The sequence below is a fragment of the Myxine glutinosa genome, chromosome 1 (assembly GCF_964187855.1).
Source record: "Myxine glutinosa chromosome 1, kmMyxGlut1.1, whole genome shotgun sequence".
NCBI classification, from domain to species: Eukaryota; Metazoa; Chordata; class Myxini; order Myxiniformes; family Myxinidae; genus Myxine; species Myxine glutinosa.
In genome coordinates this window covers 229237306-229259805 of record NC_136261.1, presented here as the reverse complement: position 1 = coordinate 229259805, position 22500 = coordinate 229237306, and the positions used below count along the sequence as shown (strand labels likewise).

Sequence of the window (22500 nt, the reverse complement as noted above, 5' to 3'; positions counted from 1 at the left end):
TCTATAAAAATAACTCAAAAACTAAAACATATCATCCACCACGAGTTTACAACAAATAAATGTAAAGAGGCATAAAATGACTTAGGCCGCCGCTGGCATTATCTATTCTGACGATAACGCAAGTTAGGAATGTCGTACGGAGAGGATTTTAACACCATACGATATCTAATAAGCAGGCGGAAATTGTTACATAGGAAATCTGCACTTTGGTGGCCATCTTGGATTTCAAAATGGCCGCCAATTATATTAATTATTCATTACTAGAGTTTGGAAAGACGTATGGAGCTGATTTTAACACCATACGATGTATATTCCTAATAAGCAAGCGGAGGTATCATTGAACATGTCATGTTTTAGTCAAATAACACGGTATGATCTTCCAAATTATACATTTTGCTAAACCGTTTATCTGTCTATAAAGATTTTCAGGCAATTTGGCCTGCATTATAATAGAGAACAACATATGCTATACAATATACAGTGCACACAAAGTTAATCATCAGTCGCCATCAGAGTCATTGGCATCCTGAGCCACGATAGCATCATCCTGCACCATGTTGGAGCATCCCTGCAGCTTACACACAACAGTGCACTTCAACCCATTCAGTATGCAGGAGCAATCTGACGGTCGACACGTCCTTCTGCATGTGCATGAGATGAGATTCAAGACGACATCTTGAGCTGGTAGACCCGCCATCCATCGGATTGTGAGCGAACCGCCATCATCGAGTTCCCAACCATGTCCTGCTGATGGTGTTGGGACGTCTGGTAGGTTTTCAAGCGTATGCTGCATCAAGGAGTCTTCACAAGGCGGCAATTGTCCAGATTCGATCTGGCCCTTCTTTGCACAGAACATGTGATAACGGAGCGAATTAACACCGACGATCTTCGTGTTCTTGGCGTACAGCTGACACGTGAAGGCCTGAATGCTATTGAAGACGTCTGTTGGTACATTCCACGAAGATCCCAGATCTGTGAATGCTTGAAGATACAGCTCATTCGCTTGCACAAGCTTCAAAGCCTTTATCTTTCCTTGGCTAGCCAGAGCACTCACAGTGTCACACCCGCTCCATGCATGAAGCCCTGGCAATGCACTGCAAACTCCAGACCCCAATACCGCAGCCAACTTTCCAACGTCGATCATTCTGACTCGAACCTTTGTTCCTCGTCTGATGAAGAGCTGACTATCGATGGTTCTGCTGAGATGAAGACTGATGATCAGAACGTCGGTGTCATCTGCCACTAAGATGATCGTCTTGTAGTGGGTAGCGGCGTGCTTTGCGTGGAGAAACATACGCGTGTCTGCTTCCTCGTGGCTACATTCGAGTGCTTGCACCAACTTCCACCTATCGCGGATCAGTACCAGACATTTTTCACCACAGGTGACATACAGTGTTCTGTTGCCTAGCTTTTCGCGATTTGTTTCATGTTTCCACGACTCCGCCAGAAACACAACCAGTTTCTCCTTTGTCTGGCTGCAAGCAAGGAGACGCCGCCAGTTCATGATTTTGTGTGCGGGTCTGATCTCGCTGAAACTGATGCCTTCATTTGAACCGCGGTTCACACGCTCAGCTGCTTTGATGGATTCTTCTGTGTATGTGTCAAAGACAACATCGATGCGCTCACTGCCTTGACCAGCGTGAAGCGCTGCAGCAAGGATGCGGTCAGATAGTTCTTCGAACGTGTCGTTCTCGCCATGCATCTTTTGTATGAGAGCCATCGCATCAATTATTGTTGCACTTCGCTTGTCAACGTTCTCGGCTGGTTCCACAAGACCTTCCATGTGTTTCGCAAGTGCAGCTTTGTTCGTTTTTTTCATTGACCCATCAACGTTTGCCAAAGACCATGGTAACGGCCCTAGTGGGTGACAAAGGACAAGTTGCATGTCGAGGTTCCTTGTCTTGGCGATGAGTATCATGGTGGCAAACAGTTGTCTGTCAGCTCTCAGGACGATCTCCTTGTTTGTGCCCTTCACAACTTTCTGCTTGATCTTACCAAAGGTCTTCAAGTTTAGCTTGTTCAATGTGTCATGAAAGCCTGTTCCCTCTTCAAGACGTTTCTGGAAGCTTTGATACGCCGCTTCCCCCTTTTGCAGGGTGTTGAGTAGGTCATTAGAAACGTCCTCCCTCGCAGCCGCTCCGGTAGATATACTGAGAAGACATGACGGATCATCGGCGAATGGATTGGTCCAGTCATTTTCCAGTAGATCACAGATAGCTGTGACGCCAGACTCATCACGTTTGATGCGAGAAGTAGACAAGTCAGGGTGCTTGGCGTGAGATGTGTCGCTGCCATTCACAAGGATAGTTTCTCGTAGTTGCCTCAGTGCAGTAGCCCGATTTTCTGCAGTTAGATAGTATCGTGACACAGCCCCTTGTCGAAGACTAAAACCTCGTGTTCCTCCAGCTGTTTGCGTATCTTTGTTTACTGTTTCTTCTGTTGTCTGATCAACAGCGATTCTGGCAAATGGATTCCCTGGTCTAAGCTGTACGGAGAAGTAGCCTTGATTGAAATGCCTGTACAACTCGGGGCATGTTTCGTGGAGTTGCGTCATCTGTGCATAGTACACTGGTAGATATCTAGCATAGTTCACCTTGTTCATTGCGAAACACCAAGGGATCACTCTTCTGACACAAGCCAAGTGAAGCATCCAGTCGCCTTCTCTATCCGCACGAATCAACCCCAGCAGGGTCTCTACCATATCAATATACATCATCCAGAAGTGAGCCAGGTCTCCATGTTTGGTTCGCAGAAAATGTAGGTATTTCGCGAACATGTCAAAGCTCTGTACACATGAATCATCATCGAGAGCAGCAGCGAGAGTCTCGTGGCAAACATCCTCCTTGATGCTGCGAATTTTGAGGTCAGTGCTTCGAATCTGGGGTTCCTTGTCAGGATGATTGCTTTCTATCCACACCTGGAAGCCCTTCCAAATGATGCGCATTAGTGCCTCGTACATCAACTTGTGGAGTCGCACAGCACGGTTGTATTGCTTGCCTTCCAGAACCCTGTTGATGGAACCTTCAGCGATTACTCCTGACTCAACAGCTACATCCCGAAGGCCTGCATCTCCAAACATTTTCCCAATGCTCGACATGAAGTTACAGATGGTATGGAAGTTCCCCATCATGAGCACGATTCTTCCATATCGATCGACATCTTTCCATGCTATTTCGGTCGCCTTAGCAAATAGTGCCTGGTCTAGCACCACCGGTATACGCTCAAGCTGAAGTGATGACATGATGTTCAGAGCTTCTCTGAGGATTTCTTGCACTGTTGCCATATCTGTGGCAGGCGCGTTTATAGTCGGCAGGTAGCCAACTACATCTTCCGTCACCTGAACACGATCTCTAGTCATGATGTTGAAACCAGTCCACGAACTGATTGTCTGGTCGCATGGTTCCAGCATGCAAGTCATAATCCATACGTGATTTCGGCGCTGCGCAAGGGATGTTGCGCCTGCAAGAGTGTCAGAAAGATCTGCAGGCTTGATTGCAGGTGGGCCCTCTCGTTTCCCACCGCTGTATATTGGAACTAAATCGCTGGATGACGGGATAGATCGCTTCTTATCTGCTTTGGATACTGCCGATGGAGGTTGGGGCGGCAAACACGACTGCGACTTCGGTTGGACGATGATACCGTTGACGCGATGCGATGTTCCGCCACCACTCAGCGATTCCTCCCCCCCCGCTCAGAAATTAATCAGGTCACCGCAACAAATCTCAGACCGAGATATAGAATATAGAATATAGATATAGAATAGACTGACGTCACTTTCGGCACTGGGTTCTGTGGGTTGATTATCGGCGGGAAATTCCAACTGACATAGTTTCGGTTTGTGGAAAGTGCATGCCTTTTCATATATTTTTTGTGTAAACTCGTGGTGGATGATATGTTTTAGTTTTTGAGTTATTTTTATAGACAGATAAACGGTGTAGCACAATGCATAATTTGGAAAATCATACCAGTGTTGTTTCACTAAAAAAAGTACAAGTCTAATAATAAAATATTGAAAAATATATGATTTTTTTTCGATAATTGATTTTTATAATAATTAATCTAAAACAAAATGCTTCATATTATTTTTTATTTAGACGGTACACATCGGACGTATATTTAGTCGTCAACCGCACATCGATAGCTAGTATAGAAGTCCAGATACACGTGCAACAATGTACCCCACCAAATGGGCATTTTCGAGCTGGGTGGTTTCAAAGATGGCGTCCATCCGGGCACTAAGCTACCGTTCTCAGATCTCCATCACACCTTTTCTGACACTTGAGACATTGGTCTAATGGAAAATCATAATGAGAATTACTCCCCCCGCCGGAGCATTCACTTCAAAATATGGCCGGTTGGCTCAAGGACTAATTCGCTGCTCTTGGGTTTTCGCTCAAACCAGCCCAGATGCTACGAGGTAAGGCCTGGAAAAGGGGCGGAGCGCCAGGTCGGGGGTGTGGCCACGTCAAGCAGACATCAAGGGCGGAGCCGGTAAGACCCCAACAACCAACCAGGGCTCAGTGGGCATGGCCTAAGGGGCGTGGTCAGAGCGCGTCTGGGACATTCGAGAGGGTTCGCTGGGCGGCGCTATATAATTGCGCACGCAAAGCCCTTGATCAGGACTAATGCGGTTTAAGAGGACTGACGCAACTGCGATCGTTGATCAAAAGGACTCGCAAGTGAAGAGCGTCAAAGGACTGTGCGGAGAGGACTCGCGTGAAGGACTATTGAAAGAGGCCTGATTGGAGAGCGCCCTGTGTTAAAAGACTTGTCGTTGTGGAAGCATTGCTGGAGCGGCGCATTGCAGAGGACTTGGGAAAGCGGCGCATTGTATTGAATCATACTGGGAACGCGTATACAGCGCCGGTATATCTACTACGTACCCGGCCACGCCAGTATAATCGCCCAGCTTACCGATCCCCCCCCCCACCCCCCCCACCCCCCACATATAATTGTCCGATCCGCGCCAACGACACGCGGAGATCTTGCCTGCCGTCTACCATCTTCACCGCCGTACGAGTCGGGGACCGGAGCGAGCTGTGGACCCTCAACCCGACCATCTACAACCCCCGTGTGAGTCTGAGTCTAAGTCTAAGTCTAAGTGTGAACGGGCCCGTGTCCAGGGATAAGTATAAGACTGTTTCAGGCTGCCCTGTGTATCTGCTTCTTCTTCTTCACTGTACATTGCTTCTTCTCCTTCTTCTTCATTGTACAAAGTGTGTAATAAATTACATGTTCTTCCTGTTTCCTCTTAATTCGACCGTCTTAGTGATTTCTCCATCGGTTAAGCGTGGCACGATCACAACCGCTCCAATCGGGTTAGTTCCTGTTAACGGCCCGAATCGCGGCTCGCTATCGCTCGGCGTGTCCAATAAAACCGTGGTTCGGGTGGGGTTATTTCCTTGCTTCCGGGAGGCGCTGGTAATTAGGTAATAGGACTAATTCGACCTACCACCCTATTCAGCGCTGACCGGAAGGAACGTCATAGCCCCGGATCGCGTCGGCTAGATAAAAGACAAGGGGCTAAGGGGAAGGCCGATGTTTGAGATCCACAACAATATATATATATATATTGTTGTAAGTTCTGTGTTGCTCTGCCTTGACCACGATACTCCTCCACTCCCTTCTGTCTTAAACCAACTCTCTCCACCTTACTGGTATCCCTACCACCCTATTCGGGGCGTGACCTTCAGTGACGATGGTTCCTCTACCAATGATGGAACCACCTTCTCCCGGAAGAATCCTTTCCTCTCACCTCCCTCTCAACCATCTTCCTCCTCTTTCACACATGCCTTTATATATATGTATATATGTATGTATGTATGTATGTATGTATGTATGTATGTATGTATGTGTATATATATATATACTAGCAGAGGTACCCGGCTTTGCACGGGAGTGGGAGGAGGAGGGGAGGGGGAAGAGGAGGGGAGGGGAACGGGGGGGAGGGGGGAGGGGGAAGCGGGGGAGGAGGAGGGGAGGGGGAAGAGGAGGGGAGGGGAATGGGGGGGGAGGGGGAAGGGGGGGAGGGGGGAGGGGAAGGGGGGAGGGAAGGGTGCGGGGGTGCCCAGGGGAAGAAGGGCCCCTCCCCTCCCCCTCCCCCCCTTTCCCCTCCCCCCCTCCCCCTCCCCCTTCCCCCTCCCCCTCCCCCTTCCCCCTCCCCCTCCCCCCTCCCATCCCCTTCCCCCTCGTTCCCCTCCCCTTCTCTTCCCCCTCCCCTCCTCCTCCCCCTTCACACCAGGGGGGTTGACTCAGCCTGTCATCCCACCGAGGTCGGAAGTCGGAACTCATTGTCGTCAAATAAATGTAGCCTGTATGTTTCACTCTTTGTCACATGCCGTTGGTCCCATGTCAATCGGATGAAGTTGAAAAATTAACGTTACGAAGGTTCTCTGGGACGTACTGATTCCGAATAATGAAGTTGAAAAATTAACGTTCCGAAATACGCTAATTACGCTAACAGAAGCGCTGGAGGGAGCACTGCGCTCCCTCCCTTAGATTCCCTCCCTCTTCTGCTAGCGCTAATTACGCGTAACACACTAATTTTAAAACCCGAAGTTTTTTTAATTTTAAGGTGTGCTGTAGTCAGAAGCGCTAGAAGCGCAGAAGCGCTGCGCTCCCTCCCTTCGAATCCCTCTCTCTTCTGCTAGTGCTAATAATACGCTAATTTTAAAACCCGAAATTTTTTAAATGTTTATGTCTCCGTGACATTCCTGGGACCATCCCGAGTCGAACAGTACTTTCCGCTCGCAAATCCGTCCACGGGTTCTCGAGATCTTAGAGATCGTAGATCTATCAGGATACAGACACAGAGGCCAACTCTACTTTATATATATAGATATATAGATAGATATATATATATATATATATATATATATATATATATATATATATATATATATATATATATATATATATATACATACATACATACATACGTTCAAAACACACCTGGTCACAAGTGTGCCGCACTGACCGGGTCCTCAGTCGAGGTCCTCAGCATCATCCCATTTCGGCCCTTCAACCTCGATACGGTCAGCTTAGGTGGGCCAGCAGGGGCACATACACATCCACATGCAGCAACTGCACCTGGATGCGTACATACCCCTACCCCCAGCCAGTGCAAACAACAACAACACCTCCACATCCAGAATCCAGAGCACCAAACAAACATGGTGGAACACTCAAACACCCACCTTTATACCCTTCACCACTCACCAACAAAACACACCAGATCATTCATACACACACATACACACACAACACCAACTAACCAACCACCTACCCTTACATCATACACCACTCAACACACAAAAACACACTCATGCAAAAATTAATTCATGTAAAAACACACCCTCACCCACTCACTCATATACACAAAATAAGAAATAATAATGGTAACAAAAAAAACAAAAAAAAAAACAGACAACCAACCGACACCGTTCGACGTGCCTCCATAAACTTCCTCCATGTCCAAAATGAGCCTTTCAAGGCAACCTGGGCCACCTTGTCACACATCCTCCTTCTTTCTGTCCCACACACTCCCAGCCTAGCAAGAAATGCAAAAAAGGAATTGCCAATATACCCTCTACACCCCACCTCAAATGGCTGACACGAAACTCGCCAACCCTTCTCCCGGCACTCTGCTCACTGTACTTTCCTCTCTTCCTCTCGTGCACCTCCTCCATGTTCTCTTCCCAAGGTACCGACAACTCCCCTAAGATGACCTGTCTTGTTGCACTTAACCAAATGACAATGTCAGGCCGCAACCTTGTCACACAGATCTCCTCTGGGAATACCAATTGTGGCTTTAGGTCTGCCACCACCTGCCAATCACAAGCAATCTGACAGCCCTCTTGCTTTCCACCTCCTCCTCCTCTTTCCACCTCTTACCACTTGGCCCTCTTTGACAAACAACACCTCTCCCCCATCAGTCTCCTTCTCCACTCTTCTCTCTCTCGATCTCAGCACCTCTTGTTGCACCATCTGCACCACCACCGCCAGCACCTGATCATGATGTCGCCACCTGTATCTTCCTGCTGCCAATGCTACTGAGCATGCACTCAGTGCATGCTGCACCGTTCCCACACCTCCACACAAATAACATCTCTCCTCCTGCAACAACCCCCACAATCTCAAGTTTACTGGTGACGGAAGCACATCATACGTTGCCCGCAACAGGAAATTCAACAATATTGGCTCCATCCTCCAAATCTCTTGCCACTTCAATATCCTCACCCGCACACCTTCCCACATAGTCCAAACACCTTGCTGTGCCTGACCGACTGCTTTCACATATCTCCCCTCCTCTTCCTTTCTTCTCACCTCCCTCTCAACCATCTTCCTCCTCTCTTTCACACATGCCTTTCCCCATCGCTCATGCTCCATCCACCCCAAGCCATGCTTCCCATGCTGTACCATCCCCATGACCTCCTCCTGTTGCAACCGCTCCTCCATCTCGTCCACCTCTGCTCTTGCATTCCACTTCAGACTTCCTTCTTCTCTGGGAGAGCATTCTTTACCACTGCATCACTTGAATCCCGCAACATCATGAACTCCCGCACCCTCACCACCTTAAACTCCTCGGTTAATGATGTCAAGGGAAACTGGAGTTTTCCACCCTGACCATAAAAGGCAATGTTCGTCAAACAGCGTGGCACTCCCAACCACCTCCTCACCACAACCTCCATCCTCTCTACATGCCCAATTGCAATATCATACATCATCAATGGCCACAATACTCGTGGCATCAACCCAAATTTCAAACACCATACCTTCAACTTACCTGGCAAACCACATCCATCAATCCTGTTCAAACCTCTCAAAAGCTTGTTTCTGACCTCCTCCACTCTTCCCACATCATTCAACTCCACTGTATACCATCTTCCCAAACTCTTCACAGGGGCCTCCACCAATGATGGAACCACCTCCCCCCCCCCAGCTCAAACCTGTGCATGTTATCCACCACTCCTAGTCTCACTACCACACTCCTCAACTTTCTTGCTTTAAATCCCATTCTTGCCCACCGCATCAACCTTTCCAGTCATCCCAGTACCTCTACTGCTGCATCAGCGGACTGTTGGACAACTGTCAGGTCATCCATGAAAGCAAACATTGCTGGCAACCTCTGACCAGGGGCTAGCTCCACTTCTTTCCCATGTCCACTCACTGCACGTACCAACAACTCCATAACCAGCACAAACAAAATCGGGGAGATGGTACATCCCATCAGATCCACACTTCCAACTTCTGCCACTCTGTTACATTGTGTATACTGTATATATATATATCTATCTATAATTCCAGTAATCTCTGTGTGTGTGTGTGTATGCGACCGCTGTTTCTCGACAACTACCGGTCCGATATACTTGAAACTTGCCAGGTATATTGCTGGGGACCTGAGGATGTGCCTTTTCAAGGTTTCATATAATCGGACAAGTAGTTACCGAGCTATGTCCAAAAAACGATTCAACCAATCAGAGAGCAGCGAGTTATCACGTGTGCCGAACGTGGCGAACAGACTCTGCCTCGGACGGCACATTTGAGAGCGTATTCATTTATTTCACGTTGGCAAACTATGTTGCCGCTATGTTGGCGTTAAACTATGTTTTAAAACTAATTAAAACTAATTTGCGATTCTTTCGCTTTCCTGCGCGTTTGTGCACGCTATGGCGATTTCTTTACCAAACTCCGCAAGCCGTTCGCTTTGGACCAAACCATTTCATGTAAATAGAGGGGGGGGGATTGTCACCGTACTCGCAAGCCGTTCGCTTTGGACCAAACCATTTCATGTAAATAGAGGGGGGGGATATAATTTTAGATATATATATAGTACGGGCATGCCCTAGTATACACAATCCTGCCATGCCAATCACAGTCTACCTCTTTTCCTGCTGCCTTGTTTCCTCAACCTATCTCTCTCTCTGCCATACTCTATTCCCCCACCTGTACCAAATGTCCAGCCCATCTCGGCTGGCATTTCAACAATCTCACCATCAAGCTCATCTGCACACCAATCTCCTCCCTCAGTTCATCCATTCTTCTTCTATCCACCCTCTTCACTCCTTCAATCCTCCTGAGCCAGTTGTTCTCACAAACCTGCAGCCTCTGTTGTTGTCTCTCTGTCAGTGCCAACGTCGCCAGACCGTAAAGGTAGGCCGACGTTACACAAGACATCAGAACCTTTCCTTTCCTTGAAATCTCTTTGTCTGCCATTACACCCTCCACCTTTCTCCATGCATTCACACCCACCTGAATTCTTCTCCACACCTCTGCCTCTGACTTTCCATCCCCGGTTATTGTTCCACCCAGATACTCAAACCTATTTCCTTGTCTGATCTCCTTCCCCTCTCACCTGATATTCATTTATTTTCTCTTCTGCCGAACCCAAATCACGTCTGTTTTCTCAATGCTCATTTTCAGCATATGTTTCTCAAATGCCTCTTTCCACTCCCCCAGTACTTCCTGCATCTCCCATCCACTCTCCACCACAATAGCCAAATCGTCCGCATACAATATCCTCCCCAGAATATATTTTATATTTACCTTCCTGCTTACCAGCTCCATCACCATGATAAACATGAGTGGGCTGAGCGAGCTTCCCTACCTCAAACCGATGTTCACATTGAATGCCTCAGACATCCTAAGACCAACCAAAACTCTTCTCTTGGTTCCCTTATACATCCCTACCACCAGGCTAACTGCTGTCTCTGGCACTCCCATCGATCTCAGCAATCATGATTTCTCTCGGGACAGTGGTATAGGCCCTCTCCAGGTCCAAAATCCCAATGCCATTTCACCTTTCACAGAACAAAGCATACAAAGAGGTACAACATGCTCCAAGCTTAACCAACTCGGACATCGGCTATAGAAGCATCTTTTTGTTTTTACAGAATTTTGACTTTTGAGCATATGTAAGGAACACTATCTCCATCATCGACTTGTTCTCTGCACAAGACACGGTGTTGCATTTAAGGAGTTTAAAGACTATAATGGATAATAGATGTTGATTTGTAACATGAATTTGAAAAACATCGTGCCAATCTTTATTACCTTTTCCTCTGAGTTCAGTACAATTCACACACATCGCCTCATTCCGAAGCTGCCGAATCGAGGCATTATATCGTCATTGATTCTGTGGATCAAAGATTTTCTACAGGACCAAATTCAACAGGTTCATCATGTGAAGAACACGAACGCCACAACGCTGTGCATTACCCCATATGTTTTTCAATTTATACACAAACTAGCAGAAGTACCCGGCGTTGCCGGGCGGGGGAGAGGAAGGGGAAGGGGAGGGGGGGAGGATGAGGGAGGGGGGGGGAAGGGGAGGGAGGGGGGAAGGGGAGGGGAGGGGGGAGAAGGGGGAGAGTGGGGAAGGGGGGAGGGGTGGGGGAGGGAGGGGAGGGGGGAGGGGTGAGGGGAGAGGAGAGGGGTGAGGGGAGGGGGGAGGGGAGAGGGATGGGGGGAGGGGGGGAGGGAGGAGGGCAGAGACAGACAGAGACAGACATCTCTCTTATATAGTAGAAGATAGATTATTGCATTTCAAAACTGGATAATGTCAAAATACTGAAATATGCTGATGTGATTGTTGGGTATCTTTAAGACAGTGAAACAGATGACAGAAAGAGCATCCAAACTTGTTTCATGGTGTAATGCAATGCAAGTAAAAACCACTGAAGTTATTTTTGATTTCAGAACAAACAAGACACAGCAACCTGTTATTCCTGTTACAATTTGCTAATTGTGATGATGGCATTGTCCAATCGTACAAGTATCTTGGTACTGTCATACATAAACTCACATGGGGCAGATCACTGTAAGGGACTTGGTGTCAAAAGATCAATAACGAATGGACTTCTTAAATAAGCTTCGATCATTTCATGTTGATAGGACCTTTATGATGTCGTTTTATATCTCGACATTGAAAGTGTCATCCTCTTTGGATGTATTGTGTGGTTCAAGTCTCAGGAAAGAAGACGTATAAAACTGCAAAGGAAAGCCAACCAAGCAGGAAAAATATTGGGAATAAATTACGATATAACAGATAAATATATCAGTTGTATTTAAACTAAAGTTATTGACATAATACAGGACAAGAACCATCCACTGAACAATCACAATCAATGGATGAGGTCATGGAAAACACCGAGAAGCCTCTTATGTAGAACAGCTTGGTTTTTTAAAATTATTTAATCATTTGGAGCTTTTTACTTATTTTGACATACAATTTTCCATTTTTTTTGGTTTTAAAGTGCACGATAAATTGAAGTCAAATTGAAATGAATCTTACTGCTGCAAAATATGAGAAGAATGCCAGAGGTGCAGCTGGGTGTGCCATTCCAGAATTTGTTTAGGACAGCATGTTCCCAAAAACGGCACAGGATGATCGATAAATGCCTCCGGCCACGCACATTTGAAAGGTACATATACACTAAAGGAGGTTGTGCAACACAACCCTTTTGGAACTCACAAATTGTGTTTTGTAGGATGCTGCACCCCACCTCGCCCCCAAAGGATAAATATGAAAAAAAAAACAGCTTCCAAGAGGACTTTCAATTGAACTATGGAACAGTTTTGCTTCAATACGAACTAGCCAAGCCTGGTGTTGGCTTCATGGTAAAGATGGCTGCCTTGAGATCTTAGGGTCCTGAGTTCAAGCCCCTGTTGAGCCGTTGAAATAACTCCAGGTGGGTTGACTCAGCCTGTCATCCTGCTGAGGTCGGACAAATGATTACCAGCTTACTAGTAATAGGGGGCATTACATGAGCAGCACAGCCATGCCTCCAGAAAATGATGTAGCCACAAGGTGCATAAGGACCACCATCACCACTAACACAAAGTAGCCACTTGACATATGTGCATCGAACATAGCAATGAGATAATTAGAGTAAAGAATAGACAAAGGAAAAAAAAAGAAGAGGTTTCTTTAACACTTCTGTGTCAAACCAGGAGACGTGCATGTATACGTGTCTATGTCTGTGTCGTTTTCTGTGTCTATGTCTGTGTATATTTTGTTTTTGGGGAAACAATAGTCATAGAAAATAGAGACAGAGTGAGGGCAAGAGAATGAGAGGGGGCAAGAGCGAGGGCGCGAGCGCGAGCGCGAGACAAGCGAGACAGACAGACAGCGAGGCAGAAACAGACAGACAGCGAGGCAGAAACAGACAGACAGCGAGGCAGAAACAGACAGACAGCGAGGCAGAAACAGACAGACAGCGAGGCAGAAACAGACAGACAGCAAGGCAGAAACAGACAGACAGCGAGGCAGAAACAGACAGACAGCGAAGCAGAAACAGACAGACAGCGAGGCAGAAACAGACAGACAGCGAGGCAGAAACAGACAGACAGCGAGGCAGAAACAGACAGACAGCGAGGCAGAAACAGACAGACAACGAGGCAGAAACAGACAGACAGCGAGGCAGAAACAGACAGACAGCGAGGCAGAAACAGACAGACAGCGAGGCAGAAACAGACAGCGAGGCAGAAACAGACAGCGAGGCAGAAACAGACAGCGAGGCAGAAACAGACAGCGAGGCAGAAACCGACAGCGAGGCAGAAACCGACAGCGAGGCAGAAACAGACAGCGAGGCAGAAACAGACAGCGAGGCAGAAACAGACAGCGAGGCAGAAACAGACAGCGACACAGTGTTACATATTTATGTGAATGTATGTGAATTACCATTCAGGTCTTTGCTTATCCGTGTGTAGTATATTAAGTTGTTGTGTAGTTGTTGTGGTTGGAGGGTCAGGAGCCCTTCTGAGGGAGTGGCCGGAAACGGAAGTGACCGGAAACGGAAGAGGAAAAGACACGAGGAAAAAAGGACGAGTATTCTTCCTCGCCCCGCTCCGACAAAAGGTGGGATCGACCTTGCGCTGCGTGGAAAAGCGGCGTTCCGAAGCCTGTCTGGCGAGAGGAATTACCGGGACGTGTACCTGCCCGGTGGATACGTCAAGTTGACGTGGGGCCGTGCATCGACCCCGCGTCTGGTATCGTCCGCGGCACCGTCCAAACAGACGCGTGCGGGTCGCACGTTGGGGCCTAACGCGCCTTGCAAGCGGCGTGGGGTTTGGCTTGCTCTACCGTATCCGCTTCGCGTGGCCACGAGGGGCTGCAGCCACGGTGCCTGGTACGATACCTGCCCGGTGGAAACACGTCCACCCGGGGTTCGTTCAACCGCCCGAGTGTGGCGACGGCGACCATCATCTTGGTCAGGAGGGGCCCAGAGACATTGTGCGGGACCGAGACCAAAAGGGTGTCGTGAGTACTCACCGGGACACACATGTATAAGATGGCCATCTTAATCATAGGGAATTGATTGTGAATTGGGAATTGGTGATGGTTGTGTATTGTTGATTGCTCGGGGAAAATCTCCGTGGTTGTGTCATTGAAATTGTATGGTATCATTACCATTGGAAATATATCCTTGAACATCAGTTGTCTCCTGGGTGAAATTCATATGGATTGCGTGGCGAAAGCGCATATATAATACAGCTTGCTGGCGGAGTTCCTCTCACGGTCCGGGGGTCACCGAGACCAGGTATTCACCGAGGGGGCCACGTAACAGAATTGGGGGCTCGTCCAAATTACGATTTGCGGTTTCGCAATTGGGTCTACGTCCGGGATTTAAAATTGTATAAAATAATAAAATAATAATTTTTTATTAATTAAAATTTATTAATTAATTATTAATTGGTAAAATTTTTTGAGAAATTGGGGTAAAGTCTTGGGTGAAGGTTAACAGGTGTTAACGATAGGCACCATGGCGTTTGTGGCACAGAACTTTGGGGTAACCCCGAGTGAGGCGCAGTTCCGAGCGTTGCTAAAGTCGGACCTCTTGAAATTGGCCAAACATTTTAACTTGGAGGTCCGAACTAATTTGAGGAAGGCAGAGTTGCAGGCCACGGTGATACAATCTATGGTGGGATTAGGAACATGGGACGAGTTAGCCTGGGAGTGGCTACCCGAAGAACCAGAAGACGTTGAGCTCCGGAAACTGGAGTTGCAATTACGGAGCCAGGAACGGATAAAAGAAGAAGAAAGGAAAGCAGAAAAGGAAAGAGCAGAAGAAGAAAGGAAAGCAGAAAAGGAAAGAGCAGAAGAAGAAAGGAAAGCAGAAGAGAGAAGAGAAGAGAAACAAGCACAAGAAAGGAGAGTGGAACGAGAACTCCAGGAAAGGTTAGCAGAAGAAGAAAGGAAAGCAGAAAAGGAAAGAGCAGAAGAAGAAAGGAAAGCAGAAAAAGAAAGAGCAGAAGAAGAAAGGAAAGCAGAGGAGAGGAGAGAAGAGAAACAAGCAGAAGAAAGGATGAAAACAAGGGAACTCGAAGCAGAGGAGAGAAAAGCGGAAAGGGAATTAAAGGAACGTGACATGGAGCTTCAACAAGAAATTAAATTCAAGGAGCTGGAGTTAATGAGAGAACGGGGAGAGGCACCACCCTTGCTGACGGGGTCGACACCTTACCAGAAAACCTGGGATGTGGGCAGACATGTGAGGCTGGTTCCACCGTTCAGTGAAAAAGAAGTCGCGAAATTTTTTCCACACTTTGAGAAAGTGGCTCGACAAACTGGCCGGAGGAGGCCTGGACCATACTCGTGCAAAGTGTGCTGGTGGGGAAAGCTCAGGAAATTTATTCGGCGCTACCAATGGACCAATGTGCAGATTATGAGGTACTGAAGAAGCACATCCTCAAGGCCTATGAGTTGGTTCCGGAAGCTTACAGGCAAAAATTCAGGAATGCCAGGAAGAGGGAGAGTGAGACCCATGTGGAGTTTGCCAGAGTGAAAGAAAACATGTTTGATCGGTGGTGTGAGTCAAAAGGAGTCGGGAAAGACTTCGAGACATTGCGGGACTTGATCCTGGTGGAGGAATTCCAGCAGTGTGTCCACGAGGACATCAAAGTGTACCTGCAGGAAAAGAAGGTACCAAAGTTGTGGGACGCAGCCACCATGGCAGATGATTATGCCTTAACCCACCGAATAGGGGTCCACGAACCTAACTCCTCGCCTAGATCTCCGCAGGGGAGGTGGGGAACAGCAGGTGCGGAGAACGACCATACATGGCGGCGGCCTCGAGATGATTATGGGGACAACTATGATACCCCACCGGTTCGAAATCAGAGGGATGCGGGCCCAAGACAAACTTATAGTTCGGGGGGCCCGAGGCAGACCCCGAGTTTTTCCTCCGGGCCTACTTGCGCGTTTTGCAAGAAACCTGGACACTTGATGTCCAGTTGTTACCTCATGAAAAGGGACAACCCAGAGCGGAGTCCGACTATTACAACTCCGAATGCGATGGCTAGCGTAAGAAATCGCCATCAAAAGGGTTACCAACCATTTATTTCAGAGGGGTTTGTGTCACTGGATGGAGCCTCGACTAACCGGAGACCGGTTAGGATATTGAGGGACACAGGGGCCCATCAATCTTTAATGCTTGAAGGCATTTTGCCATGGTCCGAGGAGACGGCAACGGGGGATAGTGTTCGTTTACAGGGGATTGGGGGCGGTGTTAGTGCTCCCCTTCAGGTCATCCAGTTGGAGTCCGATTTGGTGTCAGGACCGGTCACCGTCGGTTTACAAGCCACGCTTCCTGTAGAGGGTGTATCTGTGGTTATCGGGAATGATTTGGCCGGGGGTCAAGTTTATGGTAACCTGAGGGTTGGTAAAGAGCCCAGCAGCGAAAATAACACCACACCAGCTCGGGATGGCGACAAAAGTGCCAAGTTATTTGTAGGGGGACTGAACTTCAAAACAGAGGAAGAAGTTCTGACCTCTGTCTTCAACAGATATGGGCCGCTGGTGGAAGTGCGGTTGGTAAGAGACTGGGAAACGCAACAGTCAAGAGGGTTCGGCTTTGTCACGTTTGCCAGCACAAAAGACGCCAGAGAGGCAGAGAAGAATTGGAATGGCAAGGATTTGGAGGGTCGGACCATAACAGTAGGGAAGGCATTTCGTAGGCGTCGAGAGGTCTACAGGAGAGGACAACTGGGCGGTAGTTTTGGTGGTGGCCGCAATCAATATTATTATGGAGGCTCCCTGAGTTACGGCCGCTCCCGAAGGAAGGATTGGCAAAGTAGTGGCCGAGAAGGAGACCGCTATTCATGGGTCTACAGGGACCAGTGGTCCCACCCTAATTATTAGGGAAGTTCTGAGAAGTTGAAGCACTGAAGGCGGCGGAGCCGCCGAGCCAAGATTCCTACACGAATTAACCGTGAACGCCGTTCCTAAAGGCGTCCATGTAGTGAACTTTCATGCACGGACTAACCGTGAACTCCACGTTCCTCAAGGCGCCCATGTAGAGAACTTTCCTGCACGGACTAACCGTGAACTCCGCGTTCCTAAAGGCATCCATGTAGTGAATACTCGGCTTGGCCTCCCAGAAAAAGTGCTATCGAGTTGCTTAACTTTGGATCTTTGATCAACCCCTTAACCTTCATTCCCAAGAAACTGACGGTCAAAGTCAGAGGGTCACGAGATGGAGTTTGATTTGGCAGGGACAATGTCGTTGTTGGTACTTAGTCCAGAGGGAGTAATCTGGAGGGGTTGTGGTGAAATTTTGGTTGCTTTATTTTTAAGTGATAACTGTGCCCGGGGGGAACGGATAATGTGGGGGGGGTTGAGTTATCTGGTTTGTTTCTCCAAATTGGCCGGCAAAGAAAGTTTTCGCTGGGTTCAAACTTTCTTTCTTGAAGGGGGGGAGTGTTACATATTTATGTGAATGTATGTGAATTACCATTCAGGTCTTTGCTTATCCGTGTGTAGTATATTAAGTTGTTGTGTAGTTGTTGTGGTTGGAGGGTCAGGAGCCCTTCTGAGGGAGTGGCCGGAAACGGAAGTGACCGGAAACGGAAGAGGAAAAGACACGAGGAAAAAAGGACGAGTATTCTTCCTCGCCCCGCTCCGACAAAAGGTGGGATCGACCTTGCGCTGCGTGGAAAAGCGGCGTTCCGAAGCCTGTCTGGCGAGAGGAATTACCGGGACGTGTACCTGCCCGGTGGATACGTCAAGTTGACGTGGGGCCGTGCATCGACCCCGCGTCTGGTATCGTTCGCGGCACCGTCCAAACAGACGCGTGCGGGTCGCACGTTGGGGCCTAACGCGCCTTGCAAGCGGCGTGGGGTTTGGCTTGCTCTACCGTATCCGCTTCGCGTGGCCACGAGGGGCTGCAGCCACGGTGCCTGGTACGATACCTGCCCGGTGGAAACACGTCCACCCGGGGTTCGTTCAACCGCCCGAGTGCGGCGACGGCGACCATCATCTTGATCAGGAGGGGCCCAGAGACATTGTGCGGGACCGAGACCAAAAGGGTGTCGTGAGTACTCACCGGGACACACATGTATAAGATGGCCATCTTAATCATAGGGAATTGATTGTGAATTGGGAATTGGTGATGGTTGTGTATTGTTGATTGCTCGGGGAAAATCTCCGTGGTTGTGTCATTGAAATTGTATGGTATCATTACCATTGGAAATATATCCTTGAACATCAGTTGTCTCCTGGGTGAAATTCATATGGATTGCGTGGCGAAAGCGCATATATAATACAGCTTGCTGGCGGAGTTCCTCTCACGGTCCGGGGGTCACCGAGACCAGGTATTCACCGAGGGGACCACGTAACAACAGAAACAGACTGCGACACAGAAACAGACTGCGACACAGAAACAGACTGCGACACAGAAACAGACAGCGACACAGAAACAGACAGCGACACAGGAACAGACAGCGACACAGAAACACACAGCGACACAGAAACAGACAGCGACACAGAAACAGACAGTGACACGGACATAGACACAGACATAGACAGCGACATAGACATCAACACAGACATATACAGCGACACAGACAGCGGCACAGACATAGACAGTGGCACAGACATAGACAGCGGCACAGACATAGACAGCGACACAGACAGCGACACAGACATAGACAGCGACACAGACATAGACAGCGACACAGACATAGACAGCGACACAGACATAGACAGCGACACAGACATAGACAGTGACACGGACATAGACACAGACATAGACAGCGACATAGACATCAACACAGACATATACAGCGACACAGACAGCGGCACAGACATAGACAGTGGCACAGACATAGACAGCGGCACAGACATAGACAGCGACACAGACAGCGACACAGACATAGACAGCGACACAGACATAGACAGCGACACAGACATAGACAGCGACACAGACATAGACAGCGACACAGACATAGACAGCGACACAGACATAGACAGCGACACAGACATAGACAGCGACACAGACATAGACAGCGACACAGACAGCGATACAGACATAGACAGCGACACAGACATAGACAGCGACACAGACATAGACAGTGACACAGACAGCGACACAGACAGCGACACAGACATAGACAGCGACACAGACATAGACAGCGACACAGACATAGACAGCGACACAGACATAGACAGTGACACAGACATAGACAGCGACACAGACATAGACAGCGACACAGACATAGACACAGACATAGACAGCAACACAGACATAGACAGCGACACAGACATAGACAGCGACACAGACAGCGACACAGACATAGACAGCGACACAGACATAGACAGCGACACAGACATAAACAGCGACCCAGACAGTGAGAAAGACAAAGACAACAGAGCAAACAAAGGTGTGGAAGAGTAAGGTGGAGAGGGGGAGAAATAGTGAAGTTACAGAATGATGTTGATCTGCGTAGGTGAAGGAGGGTAAAAGAAGCAAATTACAAATCACTGTGGGCCGAATTTATGAAAGGTGTTTAGCAAGTGTCTTGTTAACACTGTATCTAACCCTTAAACACTGACAAAAACATCTTCGTGTGTGCACATCTAATCACCCATCTAAAGAGTAATTTACAAAATAATCGGGATCCGATAATTTTTTCATTGATTCTTCACCACTGAGAGATGAGGCAAAACATGATATATAGCACGATATCTCAAAGTTGTGGCTGGATTTGGATGAAACTTAGTGGACAGGTTGGGTGTGTGACCCGGATCCGGATCAGAGAATTCTAAATGAATCTTCACCATTGAGTGGTAGGGCCAAAAACGATAAATAACATGACGCTTCAAAAAGTGGTGGATGACTTGAGACAAAACTTTGTAAATGAGTTGGGTAGGTGACAAGAATAAGCTGATTAGATTTTGGTTCAGGTCCGAATCCAGATCAGGTGATCATCACACGATTAGCGATTCTATGTGTATCGGACTATTATCGACTATTAAACACCATTCGTAAATTCAGCCCTATAGAAGTAGAAAAGTGAAAATGTAGGAAGTGGGTTTGGAAGGACATCTGGGAGGCACTAACACTGAATAAGGGACGAAAATAAAATAATCTAGAATGGCAGGCACTCTTTAACATCGAGACGTCGACCAATTAGTCAGGTTCACTATGTTTTTTCGTTCAAAATTTTGGTAGATTAGCAAAACTATACATTTCTGGAATACTCAGAGCATGAGGAATCCAAAAATTAATGTTTGCATTTGCATAGACACCTTTGCGAAAATGACCCTCAGGACAGTGATGAAGATCTGTAAAAGCATATTCCTGAACGGTGTAGACCGAGTAGATCCTGTGTATAGGACTTATAGTTCAATCTGATACTACCTATAACTTCCTATAACAACCTATAACTTCAAAGGACTTGCAATATCATGTATTATGTAATACAGTTATATCACAAATATAAAGACAATGGTTTTCAATTACTTTTGTTTGTTGGTTTTCTATAATCCTGAGCACTCTTTTGAGGCCTTTATTGGATTCCTTAACCCAGAAAACATAGGATTAGCATATTTTATTAAGTTTCTAGGTTGACTAGAAGCCGAGATAGCACAAAATATGTATTTTATGGTGGCCATTTTGAAAATCCAAAATGGCGGCCATGCAGGTGTCTGTGCAAATGCCAACATTGATTTTTGGATTCCTCATGCTCTGAGTATTCCAGAAATGTACAGGTTTGCTAATCTACCAAAATTTTGAACGAAATTATATTTGTTAACATAGTGAACCTGACTAAATATGTCACCACACACATGATGACATCATTATATGTACTTGTACTATGTCTGATTTAAATCCCTTCAGCTGTTCTCAAGTATCACATTTTTACCTGACCTGACCTCTGACCTTTGATGCTGAAATTGAACCACTTCATCCTTGCATCATTATATATACTTATACCAAGTTTTGTCAAAATCCCATCACTGGTTCACAAGCACAGTAACAGAATTTTTACCAAACAGGACCTCTGACCTTTGACCTCTTGCCCCCATAATGTAATCAGTTTATCTTTACATCATTATACATAGTTGTACCAAGTTTGACTGAGTTCCCTTCAGCCATTTTTAAGTTATCGCTGTAACAACAATCACGGACGGATAGAGGGACAGCCGTACAGAAAACCAGAAAGCATAATGCTTACGGCGACTTCGTCAGTGGAGGCATAAAAAGCGAAGGCCGTGGTAAAGGAAGGGAGAGAAGGGAAATGTCCATATTCTTACCTTCTGAGTAGCATATACTACTATTGGCATTTTGATCAAGAAAGCTCTAACCTATAAAAAGATTAACACAAACAGAGGAAAAACAATCAAGAACAAAACGTTGATAAATAAAAAATGCAAACTGAAATTACAAAAACATTTCAGGTAACAGAAAACAATAAATAAAATAACAAAATTGTAGAGGACACAAAAATACTGTGAATAAAAAGTAATTGCACAAAAAAGGGAACCAACAACATGACCCTTGAACTGGAAACAGCTCAAAAAAAAAAATCAAATTGCAAATGTGCACTGGTCCAAGGTAGCTTTGTCCATAAAAACCTACTTGGCTCAATTTTGCTGCGACCCGATCAGGTTGGGGTGCATCCTTTGTCCATGGCATGGGAGATGCTACGGAAGGTCTCATGTTGGGATTGTCAGCCATCGGTGGTGCACCTTGTAGATTAGAAAAATAAAAGTCAAATTCCAATCAAGAATCAAGAGAAAGCATGTTTTGTAATCACAAATTATGTGTATACTAGTGAGGTACCCGTGCTACGCACGGGTGAGAGGCCAGTAGCAAACAGACATTGCAGAAACGGCAAATGCTAAAGCATGAAACCAATTAAATCCACATTCCTGCAGCACCTTCAGTCGCACGTCAGATATGGACAGCAAGTTCGTGAAAGACTTCCATGAAAAACGTACCCCTTCGCAAACAAACGGGTACGTTTGTTCCATTCCCAGTCAATGGCGAATCTGCATATGGCGATCCGTGAATTTCACGTTTCCAAAGTAGAAACCGTCATGGCATTTCGTTATTCACTTGAACTCGATATCTCTTTTTTCATTCCAAACAGCATAACTCCAATCACAAATTAAATAACATTAATATAAAAAATAAACTTTTAACAACATTCGTGACATAAACAAACATTTAAATCCTGATGTGAAGTTCCGTATGGTTGGGTGAACACAATTACGAATTC

The 22500-nt window shown here is 47.0% G+C and overlaps 1 protein-coding gene across 4 annotated transcripts in view; it reads right to left on the bottom strand.

The window, feature by feature from the left end:
* NDC1 (NDC1 transmembrane nucleoporin) overlaps window positions 1-22500 on the bottom strand; it is a 174581-nt gene that overhangs the window by 26795 nt on the left and 125286 nt on the right. For 3 of the 4 annotated variants that reach the window (XM_078784709.1, XM_078784722.1, XM_078784715.1), the window contains 2 exons: window positions 21858-21967; window positions 21533-21583 (listed from right to left, as the gene is read on the bottom strand). In XM_078784709.1, the coding sequence (XP_078640835.1) occupies window positions 21533-21583; window positions 21858-21967 (161 nt within the window). The remainder of the gene's footprint in view (window positions 1-21532; window positions 21584-21857; window positions 21968-22500) is intronic. The other variant, XM_078784717.1, reaches the window with a different exon arrangement.